Source organism: Nyctereutes procyonoides, unplaced genomic scaffold (genome assembly GCF_905146905.1).
Source record: "Nyctereutes procyonoides isolate TBG_1078 unplaced genomic scaffold, NYPRO_anot_genome, whole genome shotgun sequence".
NCBI classification, from domain to species: Eukaryota; Metazoa; Chordata; class Mammalia; order Carnivora; family Canidae; genus Nyctereutes; species Nyctereutes procyonoides.
The window spans coordinates 36,262,671-36,281,563 of record NW_026575142.1 but is presented as its reverse complement, the minus strand read 5'-3'; the positions used below and the strand labels follow the sequence as shown (position 1 = coordinate 36,281,563).

Here is an 18,893-nt window from a genome sequence, read left to right as displayed (position 1 = left end):
TTTTGTTCTGTTCTATTTTGTTTTTGTGACTGGAGAAAGGGCAGAGAGTTCAAAAGAGAAAGAACAAAATATGGCTTCAAAGAGCCACATGGTCATCCCTTCCCAGGCTGAGGGAGCACAGGGAGGTTACGGAGGAGGGGCGCGGCGGCCCAGCCAAGTTAGGGAGCACGGGGGCACCGGGGTCTGCAAAGACAGGATAAAGGCGAGGCTGGAAACGCGAAGCCTAAGCAAGGTCTGAGGGAGACTCCAAAAAGGCACCTTGGAGCACACAGGGCAGAGAGGGCTTGGTGCCTCAGCACATAAAACAGACACAGAAATGACACTGCCATGCCTAGGAGACAGGAAGTTCCCAACAGTGGAGAGAGGTAGGGATTTGGCTTGTTTTCTGTTGTGCTTTTAGAACTCTTTCCAGGAGGAGTGAAGATGTACAAGAACCTTTAAGGTGTCATTTTATTTTTTTCCTTTTGCTTGTAAAGATTTTATTTATTGCTTTATTCGAAAGAGAGAGTGAGAGAGAGCGAGTCCAAGCAGGGGGAGAGACAAGGGAGAGGGAGAACCAGACTCCCCACTGAGCAGGGAGCCCGATGCAGGGCTCAATCCCAGGACCCCAAGATCATGACCTGAGCTGAAGGCGGACACTTCACTGACTGAGCTCTGCCCCCCACCCAAGGTGCCCCTTTTGTTGTCATTTTAAATCAAGAGACGAACACATATCCATGAACACAGTCAGGGGTAAGTTATTCCAAGATCCCAAGTGAAAGATGCTGTCTATAGACCTGGGGGAGAGAAAGCAAGTGCCTCTTATCAGTTCTGGGAAGGACAGAGCACAGGACAACACAATGTTTATCTCCCAAAAGAAAGACAAAGTGAAAATAGGACCAAAGATCATTAACACCCGTGAAGGCCCATCACAAACATGACAAAGAACTGGAAGGATGGTTAGGGAGGGTGATCACCAGGATGCAGAAGTGTTCCAGGGAGGCAGGACAAATCCAACACATAATTTTTTTTTAATCTTGGAAAAAAGTAAATAAGGGCGGGCACAATATTATTTAAGTTGGAACAGAGAAGTGTTAACAAGCCTGTTCGAGTAACCAGGACCATGTGAGAACACCTTGGCGGCTCTACTGTCTGAGAAGGGTCACGTGCCCATGCACCATGGATCACCTCCCAGCTCAGTGAGTCTGCAGAGCGGGAGTATGGAGAAACAGGCCAGGGACCAGGGTGATCAGACATGGAGCTCTGTGCAGTCCTTCCCTCAAGGATACAGGACAGACCCATCCCTGTGGTCCCGAGTTGCTTGAGATATATGGGACCTGACCAGTGTAATGTTCTAGATGAGTCCAGTATGCCAACCAGGGTGCACTGGAGGAGGAGGAGAGGAGGGGAGGAGGAGAAGAAGAGGTCAGAATTATCACTAAGGAGGCTAGGACGGTATGCTCGCTCCTCGTGTTCTGTAAGAGGAACTTTGGAGGCAGGTGCACTTCTGGGTCAAGAGCTTCTTAACTGTCAAGAGCTGAAGTCATCTGCCCAAAGTCTGGCTCAACTCATCTCAGAGCTTTCCCTGTTCTCACTCCCTTAAAAGTCCCCTCATGTTTAATTCACAGACTGCTTCCACTGATTCTAGAAGCAGGCAGGATGTGAATCCTAAACAAATAAGTGCATCTAAAATCATGTTTTTAAAGAACAATTGGGGTAAGTTCAGACAAAACAGATGCAGACCACATAGGAATGGAAGAAAGTAGAGGTACTTAGCTTTCAACCAACAAATAAATTTAGGAAATCAGAGAGTCAAAATTAAGAATGAAAGGAATGAAGCCCCAGCTCTGTAATAATCAGTCTCCTGCTGAAAATCTAAGACCCAAATTCTCCTGCGGAAAATCTCCTGGTGGATCACGTTGTTGGTCATGGCTACAAATGTGGCTGTTTTCCAGGCTATCTAAAGTCTTAGAAGTACAGGCATGACAGAGAAGTCCCTTTAGGAAATTCTGTCATAGGTTTGTCTTAAAAATCAACTTACCTAAATATCTTTGAATTTCCCTTTCTCATCTAAGAATTTTTTCTCTTTTATCCCATTTCTGTATCTTGAAAGTGGTTTAAAGGAATATAATGAATTCTGGTTTTCCAAGAAGTCGTAGTGCTCATTTCCAAGGCCGCGAGCAGCCCCCACCACGCGGCTTCTGTTGTTGATAATGAGAGTCATCTATCTACATTTTGATAATCCCACTTGAACACTGAAACGACCCATGTGCGCCTGTGATCCCACAGGCGGGTCAACCTGTCCTTGGCTTCAAACCAATTCTTATTTGAATTGATAGCTGGGGTGCATAGTTGCTGACTCACTAAACCAGCTTTGAGACAGAGGCAGGCCAAGGTCCACGTGGTCTCAAGGACATATGGCCTTGACCCCAGGACAGAAAACACACGTCTTTTTTTTTTTAATTTTTTTATTTATTTATGATAGTCAGAGAGAGAGAGAGAGAGAGAGAGAGACAGGCAGAGGGAGAAGCAGGCTCCATGCACCGGGAGCCCGATGTGGGACTCGATCCCGGGTCTCCAGGATTGCGCCCTGGGCCAAAGGCAGGCGCCAAACCGCTGCACCACCCAGGGATCCCAGAAAACACATGTCTTAAGGACCTTTGTTTTGAATGAGTTAACTGGTTTTTCCCTTATAGTATTTCATCATTTCCCCCCTTTCCAAACAGGTATGTTCTACTTGAAGAAAGATTGTCACTGTGTAGGCGGATGATCTGTAAACAGGGTAGATGTCTCAGCAACGCCAGCCCATCTTTGTTAGGAGTGGGGGATGTGGGCTGGGAGCCTGGCAGCGTTTATGGTAATCACAGCGCTCCCAGTGAAAGCAGCATGTCTCCCTAAGCGATGCATCACCTTTCCGAGCATCCAGAGCACCGAAGAGCAATTTATAGTAACTGCACGTGCCCCTTATGTTGACTGTATACTTACTGAAAGTCACAATTACCAGGTGAATCTTGAGGAACTGTATCACCCGATCAGATGTATATATATTTATATAAATGGCATATATACAAATGAGACATACATGTGTAAATCCTGTATATAAGAGACACATGTATTACATAGGTAGGCATGTGCATACAGGTTTCAAAAGTTTTTTTTTTCTTTTCTTTTTAAAGATTTTATTTATTTACTTTGAGAGAGAGTGCATATAAGCATGAGCAAAGGGAAGAGTAGAAGCAGAGGGAGAGAGAGAATCTCAAGCTGACTCCATGCTGAGCTCCCACAACACCCAGATCATGACCTGAACCAAAATCAAGAATCAGACACCCAAATAAAAAAAAAAAAGAATCAGACACCCAACCAACTGAGCCCACACGGGCACCCCCAGATTATAGAAGTTTAAATAAATATATACAGACATGCTATTATAGTCATATTTATATGTAAATATGTAGATGTCATATCTATAAATATGTAGACATAAATACACACAGATGTATGTGAATATATGTTAATATATCTATTGTATGCTACGTAATACAGTGTATAGATAAATTAAAGTGTATTTATTATGCATATATTTACACAATGTGACTATTTTCAACTGAATTCCATGGAAAACTTGCTGGGGACACCTCAATTAAACAAAACAAGACTAAAACTTCCTGCACAGAACCTACACATGTTGTATTTCTAACCTAAAAAGTCCTCAATTTTTGCAGCAATTATATAAATTCAGGTCTATAGTGTGCTGCATGCATTAACTCAAGAATTCCAAATAATGGCACTTTGGGAGAAAATGTCCAAGATCCGTCCCTCCCCCCGGATGCCACCAGGTTCCCAGGCAGGATGGTTGGCTTCCAGTTGGCTTCTCCCCACCATCTGGAGTTGGCCAATCTCCTTGCACAGGGGGATGACATGGGTAGTGGGACCCCAGAACAGCAGGAAGGACAATCTACAGAGTCCTGGATTTCCATCAAAACTCTCCCACTACATAGCAAACTAATTCTAGGAATTTGGTGTTTAAAGTACTGAAATGAGATCACGAGCAAGAAAAATCTGAGAAGCATACACTGCAACAGGTGCCTGAGGCCAACCAGGCCCTCCGCCCTGGGGACAGCAGTGCCTTTCCCAAAGGGCGCTGCAGATACACTGACCCCAGACATGCAACTCTTGCTAGAGCACGGGAGAACTGCCCGTTTATGATTCAAATACTATTTGTTTAAAACACATTTACATAATTCTTAAGCCCATTTCTGTAATGGTGCTCCAAAAAGAATTAAATATGACCCATTTTATAATAAAAAGTTTTAAAATCCATAATACGATGTTTCCTCCCCCCCTTTAATGCATGAAATGTTTGAGTCATTGTGGGTAAAGTCACCTGCTTTCTCCAAATGAGCTGAAAATTTTATAAATACGATTGAACTCAAACCTCACAAAGAATTGGCAGCCCGAGTACCTCCTTTGTCTTCTAAATGGGCCCAAATCAAAGATCTGGTGACATTTTCTTGACCTGGTTCCCTGAACTGTCAGTTTAATGGACGACACGTGACATGGTGCCCGTGCGGGTCCGAGCAATAGCAGGGAAACAAAAGGAAAAGTGTCATCTCCCTCCTGCCCTGCTCAGCAGCCAGCTGAGGAATGTCCCCATCACAGCGGCAAGTGGGCCCGGGAAGCAGCGCCCCCGCCCCCGCGCCCCCCCGCCCTGGCGCCCGCGCCCCGCACCCCCGCTCTGCATGCGCTGCAGTATGCGGAGCAGCGATGCCACTGTTCTCAGGCTGGAGGGAAAAATGAGATCAGTCAACATGGCTGGCATTTTTCTCATTTCTGAGATGTCACATTTTGCATTATTCTTTTGATTTTGGGGAGAAGGGAAACTTTGTAATTCTGGTGCAGTTGTCATAATACAACTGCACAAACAAAAAATATGAAAAAGCTGAATTCTTATTTCTAAGCTCACAGCTCCTACGGAAAGCCTGAATTAGGCTCCCCCAAACAGATGTTAGAGCTGTCCCTCTTGATCCACGAGTATGCCTTACAGACCTCCGGGGGATGTCTGAAACCACGGGCAGTACCAAGTCCTCTATGTACTATGATTTTTCCTCGACAGACATACCTATGATCAAGTGGATTTTGTAAATTAGGCACAGGGAGAGGTGACAACAGCAAATAATGACAGAAAAATTAATGCACTGTAGTGAAAGTTTTGTGAATGTGGTCTCTCCCTCCCTCCAGACGTCTTATGTACTGTATTCACCCTTCTGTGAGTGATGATGTGAGATAAGATGCCTACGTGATGAGGGGACGCGAGGTGAATGATGCAGACATCGTCACGTAGTGTTACAGTACTACTGACCTTCTGACGTGACATCAAACAGAGAGGATCATCTGCCTCTGGACCATGGATTTGCAGTTGACCATGGATAATGGAAACTCCGAGAGGCAACACCGCGGATAAGAGGATTGCTTCTAGGTAAGCTGACTCTGTGAAAATGTTTTCGGATTTGGCCCCTTGAACTGTCAGAGAAATTTGGGTTGTCTGAATTGTGAATTCAGGGGCTGGCCCTTGGGCAGGTGGTGTCTGGCCTGACCGCTCCTTTTCGTAGGAAGGGCCTTGCTTCCCTCTCTTCTGTGTCCTTGGCGCTGGGCTCAGGCCTCTCACAGACGGCCACTATGTCAGGGGCTATTCTAAGAAGGTAACAGAGAAGCTAAGTAAAAAAAAAGGAACTAGTGAAAGAGGATGAAGAGCCGGATATCCTGTTGCTCTCCCTACCCATGGACCATCCCAACAGCGCTGCTTAGGCTGATGCCTCTGTAACCCATCACATCATTTTATGCACATGAACTTCTACCTCACACGGTTCTGCAACAAAACTGAATTCCATTTCAACTGAGCACAGGTTGTTCAAAAGTGTATATGGGTCTATCAATACACTTAATGCAACCTAAAATAACACGCGATCTCTCCTTAGAGGGCTGGCACTTGACATTCATCGTCATCTGTGTTAACATATTCCTCTTAAAAAAAAATGCCATCTACAGATGCAGTTTGAATCAACTTGTAACTACTGAGATTTGCCGTTGGTTTTAACCCATTAAAACTAGGAACATGTGAAATTTGATGGTCTGACTTTAGGCAATGATACTTGTTTTGCTCATTTGCCTTCTGTGTCACAGAAGACCCAGCTGAGGGTGTAATGACGGACCCCTTCTGTCAATCAAGTGTATGTTACCTAACGAATGAAAGATGCTCTTTCCTATTTGTTTCTGATTTTCACTTGCCTAATTTCTAAGCACCAAACAACCAATGGTCACAGCTTAAGGCAAAGCATGGGTCAGTTTTGATTTAGCAGAAGCAATTTTTCACTCCAAGCAGTAAAGATCTGCTAAGAATAGGCTACCACACTAATTCTTATAAAATTATTGACTCAGGGATCCCTGGGTGGCACAGCAGTTTAGCGCCTGCCTTTGGCCCAGGGCGTGATCCTGGAGACCCGGGATCGAATCCCACGTCGGGCTCCCGGGGCATGGAGCCTGCTTCTCCCTCTGCCTGTGTCTCTGTCTCTCTCTCTCTCTCTGTGACTATCATATATATATATATATATTGACTCAAAGACTATCAGCAGGAGAAGGCTACATAAATAATCAGATGTTTTCCTTAAATACATAAGGGACCCAGGAGACTGATGGTCCAAAGAGGGGAAGGAAATCGTTATTTTTTAAAAAGTCCATGAAATGAATAAATATGATCTAGAGGAAGCACAAAAATCATTTGAAATGGACCGTGTAAAAGTTGCCAACGCATTCAGCATTTGGAGAAATACAGTAGGTATTCTTAACGATGTCAGTATCTGGCAATCTCTGTAGAAATTTTTGGTTGTTTTTGGTTGTCATGACAGGGTGAGAGGGATTATTAGCACCTAGTGGGTATCTGGGGACACTGCTACACATCCACAACAAGCAGGACAGACCCCACAACTAAAAATGATCTGCCCCTAGACATTGAGAGGGGCAGGGTGAGGAGCGCCTAGGTGGTGCAGTCAGTTGAGTGAGCAACTCTTGGTTTTGGCTCAGGTTGTGATCTTGGGGCCATGAAATTGAGCCTCGTGTTGGGCACTGTGCCCAGGACTGAGACTGCTTGAGTTTCTCTCTCTTCCTCTCCCACCCCGGCTCTCTCTCTCTCTCTCTCTCTAAAATAAATAAATAAATATTTATTTAAAAAGAGGGGGCATGGTGAGAAACCCTGAATTAATAATGTTCACCACCCAAGTTCGGGTCTCATGTGCTTGGTCACACATCAAAACACTGGGGTTACACTTTCAACAGAGGCTGTGTCCTGGGTTCAACAAGAAACCATCAGGTCCAGCTCCCAGCAGAGGGCCATGGATTGCATACTGAAAATGCAGCATGACAGCGAAAATACAAATGGCTATTGGTAACTGGTGTAATGTGGGGGTGCAGCAGGAGCAGGAAATCCTGCAGAAAAAGATACAAATCCCAGGCAGTAACTAGGGAAGGCAAAGGTGGTAGTGCAGGCAAGATGAAACCAGGGGAATGCCTAAGATGAGGACCCTTGTAAGGGTAGGAAGGCACGGCCCCCCACAGGTCCAGGTTACACCCATGCTGAGAGACAGGCACTGAGGTAGGTGTCCACCAAGTTTGTTGCTGGGTTTCCCCAAACTGAAGTGTGCTAACTGGCATGCTCACAGACCCAGAAGGAAGAAGACAAGGAAGAGCTAAAGCCAGAAAAAAAAAAAAAAGAAAAAGAAAAGAAAAGAAAAAGATAAAGACAAGAAGAAGGAGAGGAAAAACAAGAAGGAGGAGGCATAGCCACAGACCCTGGAAGGCAACTATGATGCTGGGCAAAGGGGATGATGAGGGTATTGGAACCATGGAAACAAAGGTCAATTCTTTCTGCTGGTAGAAGGAAACAGTCTTTGCCCCCAGCGCCCTGGGCAGTCCTGCCTCTCCACATCGCAGTCAGGCCATCTTATCTGAGGAACTCCCTGTGCTCTGGTGAGCAGGAGGCAATGCATCTGGTGTAGCAAGACATGAAAACATTCCAGGGAGGAAAAGCAAACCATATAAAAAGCATCTTTTCAGACAGAGTTTTACAAATAATTTCTCCAAACTCAGTAATAATTCATTAGTTACTTATCATTTATTTTGTGGGGCATTTTAAAAGACAATTTTCCTGGGTTTTGTAACCTGGGTTATCTTTACATCTTCTAGTGTCTCTGATGATTTATCTCAGAAGCATTTTCTGAGGTTAAAGATCTCCCAGTAAATTGCCTTCATCAATTTCTGCCCTTTTTTTTTTCTTTCTTTGTCTCCAAGTGTTTTCCCTGGCTAAGACTGCATTTCTTCCACTTTCCTTCTTCCCAGGTTCTTTACTCGGTTTTGGAAAACCCAATAACTAAGTGTGCTGACATCTGCCTCCATGTCTGACTCTCAAAATTGTTCAGGTAAAAGAAAAACGGGCAATGAAATTGGATGAAATAAAGCATTTAATGTCTTTCACAAACAACAGAGGATCACTCGCTTCATAGGCTAGATTTCCCCCAAGCTCTTGGCTCTGGGATCACATGTGCATGGGGAGCCTTACTTGCTACTCTCTGGGTATCTGCTTTCTTGTGTGACCCAAGTTGTGATTCATATTGGAAAGGCCCGTGCTCCAATACAGTAGGACCATCCCTCTCAAGACAAGACCTGATGAGCCTATGTACCAGCTGCAAAGGAATTTCCTCAAGATGATCCAGTATCACTTTCTGAGAACCAGATTTCCCTGGATGGAGGAATTCTGCTTCTATGGAGCCAGCTATACATGTGGGAGCAGGTCTACCCTATTCACAGTCGCTCAAGAAATGCATTTCCAACCTTAGCTATAAACTGCTCTTTCTTTAGGAATTTGGGGATGCTGATTTTCATACAGGAAGGGAGGGGGTGGAGGAGAGAGAGAGAGAGAAGGAAAGAGAGAGAGAGGGAGTTTATTTTATAGATATTTTAAGATTGATTATAAAGAAAGCTCATCATTTTAGATATAGTTTTACTATTTTTTAAATTGAAATTCAATTTGCCAACATATAGTACATCATTAGTTTCAGATGTAGTGTTCAGGAACTCATCAGTTGTGTATAACACCCAGTGCTCATCCCATCATGTGCCCTCCTTAGTGCCCGACACCCAGTTACCCCATCCCCCCACCCACTTTCCCTCCAGCGACCCTTTGTTTCCCAGAGTTAAGAGTCCCTCATGGTTTGTCTCCCTCTCTAATTTTTCCCATTCAGTTTCCCTCCTTCCCTCATGGTCCCTTTCACTATTTTGTATATTCCACATATGAGTGAAACCATATGATAATTGTCTTTCTTCGACTGACTTATTTCATTCAGCATAATACCCTCCAGTTCCATCCATGTTGATATAAATGATAGGTATGCATCCTTTCTGATGGCTGAGTAATATCCCATTGTATATATAGACCACATCTTCTTTATCCATTATCTGTCAAAGGACATCGTGGCTCCTTCCACAGTTTGGCTATTGTGGACATTGCTGCTATGAACATTGGGGTGCAGGTATCTCGTCATTTCACTACACATCTATCTATTTATCATATTGTCACTTTATAGAATCAGCCCTAAGATATGATTGGGGGAAATTAAAATGTTATTTTTAAAAATCAGGCCCATATTTCCAAATGATATCATAGCCAACTGAATCTCTATCTTAGCCTAATGATTAATAGTGCAAATCAGATCTGATTTGCATTTTGAATCTTTTTTGCAAACTGTGGTTAATCTTGATTTAATGTTAAAACCTGGAGAACCTACTGTACATTTATTTTAAATCTTACTTTGTTTATCTTTTTCAATTTACAAGGCACCATCATCAGGAACGTATAGTCCTGCCAAACAGCAGTGACTACACATACCTGCATGCTCCTTACCTTGGATTTACCCTTACTGTAACAGGCCTTCTTGGTGGCTTCATCACACTCCCACTCCACAGCCTGTAGGAAACACCAAAAAGACAGTGACTTAATATGGTTTTGATTGAATAAGGGGGGGGGAAAATAAGGCATCGGTATTTAGAGTAGGAAATGTGGGCATAATATGGCATCAAAGTTTTCATACTAAAAGAATTTACACAAAATTTATGAAATTCACTCATAGGGGCTTATATTTAGCTTTGAAATCAAAGCACTTTCAAGGACTTGTCCCCTAAGCATCTGTACTAAGCACGGTGTGATATTGAGATCACTGTAAGAAAGGTACATGCAAGGAGTTGGTGGCTACTGTGCTAATTACTGAAAGTATCACTTCAGTGAAATCACAGGATAGATCCATGGGATCTATCCAGCATGCTGGAAAGAAAAGCCATGGAACAAAATGATGTAAATATTCATTTAGACATTTGTATTTTCTGTTAATAGAATGTCATTTATCAATATTCAAAGATAATGGAGCAAGGATGATTTTGTACATTCTTACTCCCAAGATCCACATATAAATGATGAACAGTCAATCAGAGAAATAACTCATGCAAAGAGCACATCTACTACTTCATCCAACACCAAGAATTCTCACACTGTTAGGAGCTCTGACTAAATAGAGCCAAAACTCTCGAGCATGTTTTCCCAAACTTTCCAAATCTAACTCATAATGATCAAGTTGATGTGCACTGTTTCACATATGCGGCTGCCTCACATATGGAATCTGTGATTAGCTGAGATAGTATAGAACCCTTACTTCATAGGAAGAAATGATGATGACTGCAAATATTAACGATCTATATGCTGAGATTGTGAATTACTTCTTTGAGCAAATTTAAGAAACTGAGTTATCTTTTGTATTATTGCATGGAATGTGGATTTATGTTTTAGCTTATTATTAGAGCTAGATTTCCACAGAATTTAGGATTTCTGGAGGACCAGTTAAATCATTATGAGTGATTTTTTTTAAAAAAAATTTTTTTTTGAGAGAGAGAAAGCCTGAGCAGGGGAAAAGGGTGGGCAGAGAGACAATCATAAGTAGGCTCCAAGCTCAGTGTGGAGCCTGATGTGAGGCTCAATCTCACAACCCTGAGATCATTACTTGAGCCAAAATCAAAAGTTGGATGCTTAACCAACTAGGCACCCCATTATCAGAAAAAGTAAGTAGAGGGCAATTTTTTTGTGAATTTGAACTAGTGTTAAATAATAAACTAAACTAAACTAAAAATAAGTTACTGTCAAATAATATGAAGGAGAAAAATGGCTTCACTCTTACTTCTAGGAAGATATTATTCTCTTAGGTTTAGAGAATTACAAAGTAATGGTGCATCATAATCTAGTATTGACTGTCCTCCAAAGAATGTTACATAATAGAGATTAAAACACAAAGCACTGTATCTTGTATAACTTATCTTCCTTGGAAAACATGAGTCCATAAGAAAAGTATTCTAAAGAGAACCACTTCCTTCCGTGTCTTTCAAACAGAAACAATATTATAACTGCTTTCCCGGGGGGTAGACTTAGAGATTTTTATCAGTGTCAACATTTGATAAGAGAATTTGTTAATTTTCTGTGATGTCTTCCAGTTCATAATGTTTAATGGCAGGAATAAAATCACAGCTAGTCAACATCTGATGCAAACAAATGACTTGAATTCTGTGCAAAGATGACAAATACTTTCATGAAAAGGGATGACACCTCCCGAGCAGACATAAGGACTTCACGTGTAGTGGCAGATCTATGTGTCCCCCAGGGGGTTAAAATAAGTGCATTACTATTATTCCAAATGGACCTTTCCTTTCTTAGGTCTCTTTATAAAACTCACTTTGCTATTTGTATTTAAACAAAGACATCCATATTTTGCCTTACTGAAACTAAGAACAGAATTGATACACTATGATATGGTCTTTTACAAAGTTGACCCATTTGCAACTCTGACTTACCATCACCAGGAGGATGTGGTTATATAATTGCAAGGATGACCATAAAGTAAAAAAAGATTTAAATAAAGAGGTATTCGTAGGGTCTCTTGTTAGCCCAGTGATTTTACAGAAAGTTAAATAGTAATTCCCTTTTCAGTCAATTTAAGATCTATGAGGAGCATAGTTAGACCCAAGGCAGCAAGAATATTTATCAAATGCCATCAAAATTGTTCATCAAAGCATTCTGTCGAAATGGCAGACAGTCTTCCCAGTCTGCCTGATACCCAAGTAGCCTGTGTGTTTTCAGATAAACAGAAGCCAAGGATTGGATGGGGAAAGTAATAGAAAAAAGAATCTAAGTTTTCAAAAATATTGTATTACTTTATCCAGTTTAGCAAGAAAGAGCACCTGCACACACAAGTTTATTAGACCAACAGAAAATAGGACAAATCTTATAGATATTTCTGAAGAGTTATTAAAAGAAGCAAAGTTACTTCTGAGGCATTTTTATTACAGTATAACCGGCTTTCCAATAATATTCAAATCCAGAATTAATTGAAGACCAAGACTGTACGGCTTTTCTGTTGATTCAATTCCTGCCTGAAGAGAGGACAGGATAGACAAGATTTATACTAGAAATGGACTGAACTACCTATTGCAGGGCTGGACAAATATTACTGGATCACAGATTCTGATCACAAAATGTATCACAGAATGCAGTGGGGAAAACACGTCTTCCCCAGATTGGGCTAAAATCAGATGTTCCTGTTAATCCTATAGAGTCTTTCTATTCTCTCAGTACACTGGACTTTACCCATTTGACCACATCACAACTATAGGAGGGAATAAAAAAATAATAATAACACTTTCATTAGAAAGAAATACGAGTATCAGCAAAATCTTCCTGTACCAGAGTTTATTTCTCAGTTATTCCCTCTGTTTGGAATTTTATTATGTTTTAACCTGGTCATAACTTTCTTTATTCCACAAGATTTGTTCTAATCAATTAAATTTCTTTTAATCAAGTCTCCTTGCTGTATTCTCACAGGAGATTCATTGTTCTTCTTTCATGCATCATAATTTTGGAACAAATCCCACTACTGATTTGTGAAGCCGTTCTTTCCAGTTGACTACCTTTTAAGACACTTTTCTATCTACACAAACCTATCTTTATGACAGTCAAAACAAATGCGAAGGCGTTAACATTCTACATCTCAGATCTCAGTACAACACTCATGATCTTATTTCCTGAGTCTTTGCGTTCTTTTTTAAATCTAATTTTTATCACTTCTTGTCTTTTTCTATTGCGCAGTAGCCATGTAGAGAAAAAAAATCTCAATTCTCTATTCTGCATTTAATCTTCATTATACTTTTTGGCAGCAGACATGTAGCAGCAATTTTGTGGTTACTTGGCTATCCAAAGACTATCCACAGTAGGCAAAGATGGGAAAGCATCTATATCTTAAGAGACATGAGGAATCCCATTTATGGAACATTTTTTTGTTTTGTTTTGTCTGTAAATACATACCGGTAACATCTGTGCTCTTCAACTACTTACAGAAGCTTTGCTTTACACATATGCTCATTCTCTCTCTCATGTCATACATAGTGAAGTATCTACCTATCAAGTGCAAGACACTACACTAGATAATTTTGGTGGAAGAGAAACAGACTCATAGGTGATATTTGCACATGTCGGATAGAAGTCTATGATAAAATATAAGTGTCTTCCATCAGTCTGGACAACATCTTTCTAGCTCTGAGAATTTCCCAGTGGTCATTTCCATCGTTCCAATAGCCAAGTGCATTTCCGATCCAGGGATACCCTGGAACGTACAACATCATCAGCTTTCCAGAAGTCACAGTGCTATAGACAGATGGAAAAGGAAATAGAGTAGGTTTACAGAAAATCATTTCATATCTGCAGAAACCCTGGGGATGTAAGGAAGCGTGACACAGTACATACCTCACCATCACGCACATACACATGCTCAAGTTGTGATAAACGGAGCTCTGATCTCAGGAGTAAATCAAATGTGGGAAAGAAATAAGGTTGGTTCTTTTACGTACGTGTTACATACATTTAAATCCACAGTTCTCAGAAGTATATAAACAAAGCTGCGTATTATCACATTCCGCAGCGAGAGGAGTTAATTAGACAGGGACCAGCAAAGGCAGATACTTTTCATAAAAATGAAGAGAACAACATTCTAGGCAGATGGGCCACTACTCTTTCAGCAGATGGCTTTGCTAATTAGATACTGGCAAAAGATAACATTAAAAAAACTAGTTTAATTACACAGTGCCAAAAATTAACAACCACCTGAGGGCTTCTTCTTCTTCTTCTTTTTTTTTTTTTTTGACATCACATTCATATTCTTCTGTTATGTATTTCTGTGAAATGCTGGAGAATGTTAAATCATGGTGGCAACTGTAAACAAACTGCCTGAGAATGTGAGACCATACCCCTGTACAAGACAAGCAAAACACAAATGAGTTGGAACTTGAAATAACTGATTTTTATGTAACGTCAATAAAGTGTTAATCCAGTTATCCTTAAGCATGGACATGTCCACGAATTACCTTTAGTGGCCACACATGGCAGGATCAAAACACGTGGAATCTGAGATGGAAATGGTGGGCATTGAAAGACACAGAGGGGTAAAGAGTTTAGTCAGTTCGGAGGGATTTGTTCTACATTCCTCTGCCTTTACTTTGTAGTGTCTATTGTATATTTGCTTTCAATATCAATTTGCAGTACATTTGCCTTCATGTTCATGGCAAATATAGAAGTCCGCTTCATTGATACTGGTGACTTCCGAATCGGAGAACTACATGGGAACGTTAGTCCTATTACCCAACGACTAGCTTTTGATTCTCATGACACTGACATCCTCCACAATTACACAGAAATCTCATAAAAATGTGTTACTACCATTTTTAAAATCCTTATATGAAAGTCCGAGATCTTCCACATCTGAGTATCAAATCAGACTTACTTTGATAGCTACTCACTCGAGTTCCCAAATTGTTAAATGTTTGTTGGACCTTTTGTTTTTTGGTGGATCTTTTTAAGATTTTATTTATTTATTTCAGGGGGGGAGAGAGAGAGAGAGAGAGAGAGAGAGAGAGAGAGAGAGAGAAAGGGGGGGGTACAGGAGAGGGAGAAGAAGACTCAGTGCTGAGCACAGACCCCTAAGATCATGACCTGAGCCGAAATCAAGGGTCAGATGTTTAACTAACTAAGCCACCCAGGCGCCCTCTTTGGATCTTTTTAAATTGAGCGTTGCTTTTTAATCGAGTAGACAGTATATTAGATTCCTAGAGCTGTCATAACAAAGTACCATAGACTGGGTGGCTTTAAACAGTAGAACCTTACTCCCTCACAGTTCCCAAGGCTAGAAGTCTGAAACCAAAGTGCCAGCCAAGTTAATCCTTCAGAAGTCCCTAGGAGAGTCTCCCCCCTGCCCCCCACATCCCAGCCTCTCGTGGAGGCCAGCAGCCTTGGTCTTTGAGGGCTTCTGGAAGCATTGCTCCAGCCTCTGCCTCCATTTGTCCAAATGTTCTCTTCTTATAAGGGCTCCAGTCTTTGACTAAGGCCCACTCTATGCTAAGAAAACCTCATTTAGCTTATTGCACATGTAAACACTCTACCTCCAGATAAGGTCACCTTCTGAGAATCTGGGGGGACACGAATTTTGAAAGGATACCATTCAACCAGGTACAGACAGTGTATATAAAAGTAACAGTTTGAGATTGACAACTGCTAGTACACAAATGAGGGTCATTGCTTCACCAGAAATCAGCTGCCAAGTCTTAGGCAAAATACTGACAATTTATAAAACTCTTACATCACGCTGACCACAGAGCTGGGTGCTTTCTATACATTTTCTAAGTCTCTTTATAATTTTATGCAGGGGATTAACATTACTCTAATATTCTGGATGAGGACACTGGCTAACTGAATTACCAAAAAGCCATAAAAATAGTAATTGGGACATTGATATTTGAACTTGGTAAGTAGGACTGAAGCCTGTGCTCTCCAGCTACTGAAATTGTTAAAGAAAGTGACCCTCATTTCTGATTGTCACACTTTCTTTGTCCCACGGTTTAGAAAGATACATGTCTACATCACAAATTTGTGCACGCCTACATTCAGAGCTGCTGGCACTCAGTAAATATTAATTAATCATAAAAGACTTCGATTCTGGGGCAGTTTGGTAGCTCAGTTAAGCTTCCACCTTCAGCTCAAGTCATGACCCCAGGGTCCTGGATCGAGCCCCACATCTGGCCCCTGCTCAGCGGGGAATCTGCTTCTCCCTCTCCATCTGCCCACCCCCACTTGTACTCTCTCTCTCTCTCACTCACTTGCTCACTATCTCAAATAAAATAATTTTTTTTAAAAAGACTTTGATTCCTTTGTAATGAGTGTACTCATTTTTAAAGTTTCCAGACTGATCCTAGTATTGATCTTAAGTGGGATGGGACATGATTCACTAATGAAACTCTAGGTTCAACAATTATATGATCAAGATATAATATAAGATGGGGTGCCTGGGTGGCTCAGTGGTGGCTCTGTCTCTCATAAATAAATAAAAATCTTAAAACAAACAAACAAACAAACAATGATGCTATTAACAGAAGTGGTACCGGAAGGTAAGCCTAGTACCAAAAGCTGCTTTGGGTTTCTTTCTTGACAATGATGTGAGGCCTTGCAAATATTAAAAAAAAAAAAAAAAAAAAGGAATGAATAGCGTATTGGCATGGGATGATTTCTAAGATACAGAGCAACTCTAGGGACAAACAACTTGCTATATAATAAAAGTCCTGGAAATGTCTTTGCAAGGATAACATTGTGGCATGGCTTTGACCAAAACATGCCTATGCACAGCACTTGACGACTAGCAATCATATTCTAAAGCCACTGGGAAAAGTGAAGAGCGACAACTGTGGCCCAAATACAAGAATGAGCCATATAATGAAATTTCTTTTGGAAATGTAGTCAAATGGTTCAAAGGGAATTTATCACACAAGCAATATGAAGGACCAAGGTATTTATTTTGAGACAACATGAAACAGATGTAGAAAAAGACTCCAGCAATCATAGCTTGAACATAAATGAAGATGCAGACACATGATAATTCTTATATAAGTTACATACCACTTATGACTTTTGTGTGTTAGCTTTCTCTTGCTAGAATTGTAAGGTCACCTATGTCACATTCAGTTTTGGTCTCATTATTGTATATTCTGGCTGAAACCTAATGAAGACATTCCACATAAACTGTCAGCTTAACAGCCAATATAGATTTATTTATTTAGTTTTAAAGATGTTATTTATTTATTCATGAGAGACACAAAGAGAGAGAGAGGAAGAGACACAGGCAGAGAGAGAAGCAGGCTCCATGCAGGGAGCCCGATATGGGACTCGATCCCGGATCCTGGGATCATGCCCCGGGCTGAAGGCAGACACTAAACCACTGAGCTACCCAGGCATCCCGCCAATATAGATTTAAATAGATGAGTGTTTGTTTTTAGTTTTTCCATCAATATTTTCTTTCTTTCTTTCTTTCTTTCTTTCTTTCTTTCTTTCTTTCTTTCTTTCTTTCTTTCTTTCTTTCTTTTTTCTGAAACTGGCTTCATGAAAACAAACAACACTTCATACCTGATTACTTTTCTCTGCAGTTCTGCGTTAGAATATGTGCACTAGATTCACTGGAGTACACAGAAAGCCCAGATTATAGATGCTTACTGGGGACTTATTTTATATCCACTGAGCCAACCACTCAGAATTTATTTACTATTCACATTATGATGCTGGTGTCCTGAGATGCATCCTACCACTACCAAGATTGACTTTACTTCCAGTTTCAGAACATATCGATCTAGTTGCCAAATCTCAGGATATACTGAAAATCCTTTTTATGAGCCTTATTCAGCATTATTTCCATAAATTTTTGTTTGCAGTTGAGAAAAATGAACATTAAAATTTGTCTTCTGGTGTATATTTGGGCAGTTACATTTCTTTCTTATTTTAAAGAAAATGTGAAACCGGATGATATACTTCTGTTCAAGAAACATTACTTAAAATAAGATCACAATGTTAAATGAGAACTTAATGAACATTATTGATATATTCATTTCCTGTTAATATTTAATATTCTCATGATTTTATGAATATCTGCTGCAACTTATTAAATCAAATAATTTAGCATTAAACAATACTTTTTGAGTTTGCCATTTATTTCCTCAAACATTTGTCTCTCTTCTCTAAAGAGTTTACTTACCAGAGGTAAGTCCTAAAATGTTATCACAAATATTACTAAAATCTTAGATGAGAAGGACCTCTATCCAGCAAAGAACCTCAGAAGTATTTCATGTCTGAGAATGAGAGGTGAGTTTTTTTATTTAAGATTTTATTTATTTATTTATTTGAGGGGGAAGCAGAAGAAGAGAGAGAATCGCAGGCAGACTCCATGCTGAGCACGGAGTCTGACGTGGGGCTCAATCTCATGACCCTGAGATCATAACCTGAGCCAAAATCAAGAGTCAGACCCTCCACCGAATGAGCCCCTCAGGCAGCCAAGAGCAGGTGGATATTGGGTACACATGATGTCTAAGATATTTTGTTTGAAAATGGAAATTTTTTGGTATAATTTTACAAGAAATTGTGGTGAACATCCTCATGTTCTCCCTCCCCCATTTGGTCCATTCTCCGTAGCTTTACTGCTATCCCAATCAGTGGGAATTGGCAATTCACTGCCAAATGCTGTAACTTTACCCAACTTCCTATGAGGGAACTGGGTTCTATGGCTCTGGCCACACCCAGAAACACACATTTGTGCACATCAGGGTGAGACTGTGGTAGACTGATAACAGCCCCACAAAAGATGGCCACATCCTATGCCCTGGAGCCTGCGGATGGTACCTTGGATGGGGAAAAAAGGACTTGCAGATGTGACTGCATTAAGGATCTGGAGATGGGGAAATTACCCTGG

The 18,893-nt window shown here is 41.0% G+C and overlaps 1 protein-coding gene across 10 annotated transcripts in view; it reads right to left on the bottom strand.

The window, feature by feature from the left end:
* SEMA5A (semaphorin 5A) overlaps positions 1–18,893 on the bottom strand; it is a 476,790-nt gene that overhangs the window by 170,278 nt on the left and 287,619 nt on the right. For all 10 annotated transcript variants that reach the window (XM_055308003.1, XM_055308002.1, XM_055308007.1 and 7 more), the window contains one exon: positions 9,929–9,991. In XM_055308003.1, coding sequence (XP_055163978.1) covers positions 9,929–9,991 — 63 coding nt within the window. The remainder of the gene's footprint in view (positions 1–9,928; positions 9,992–18,893) is intronic.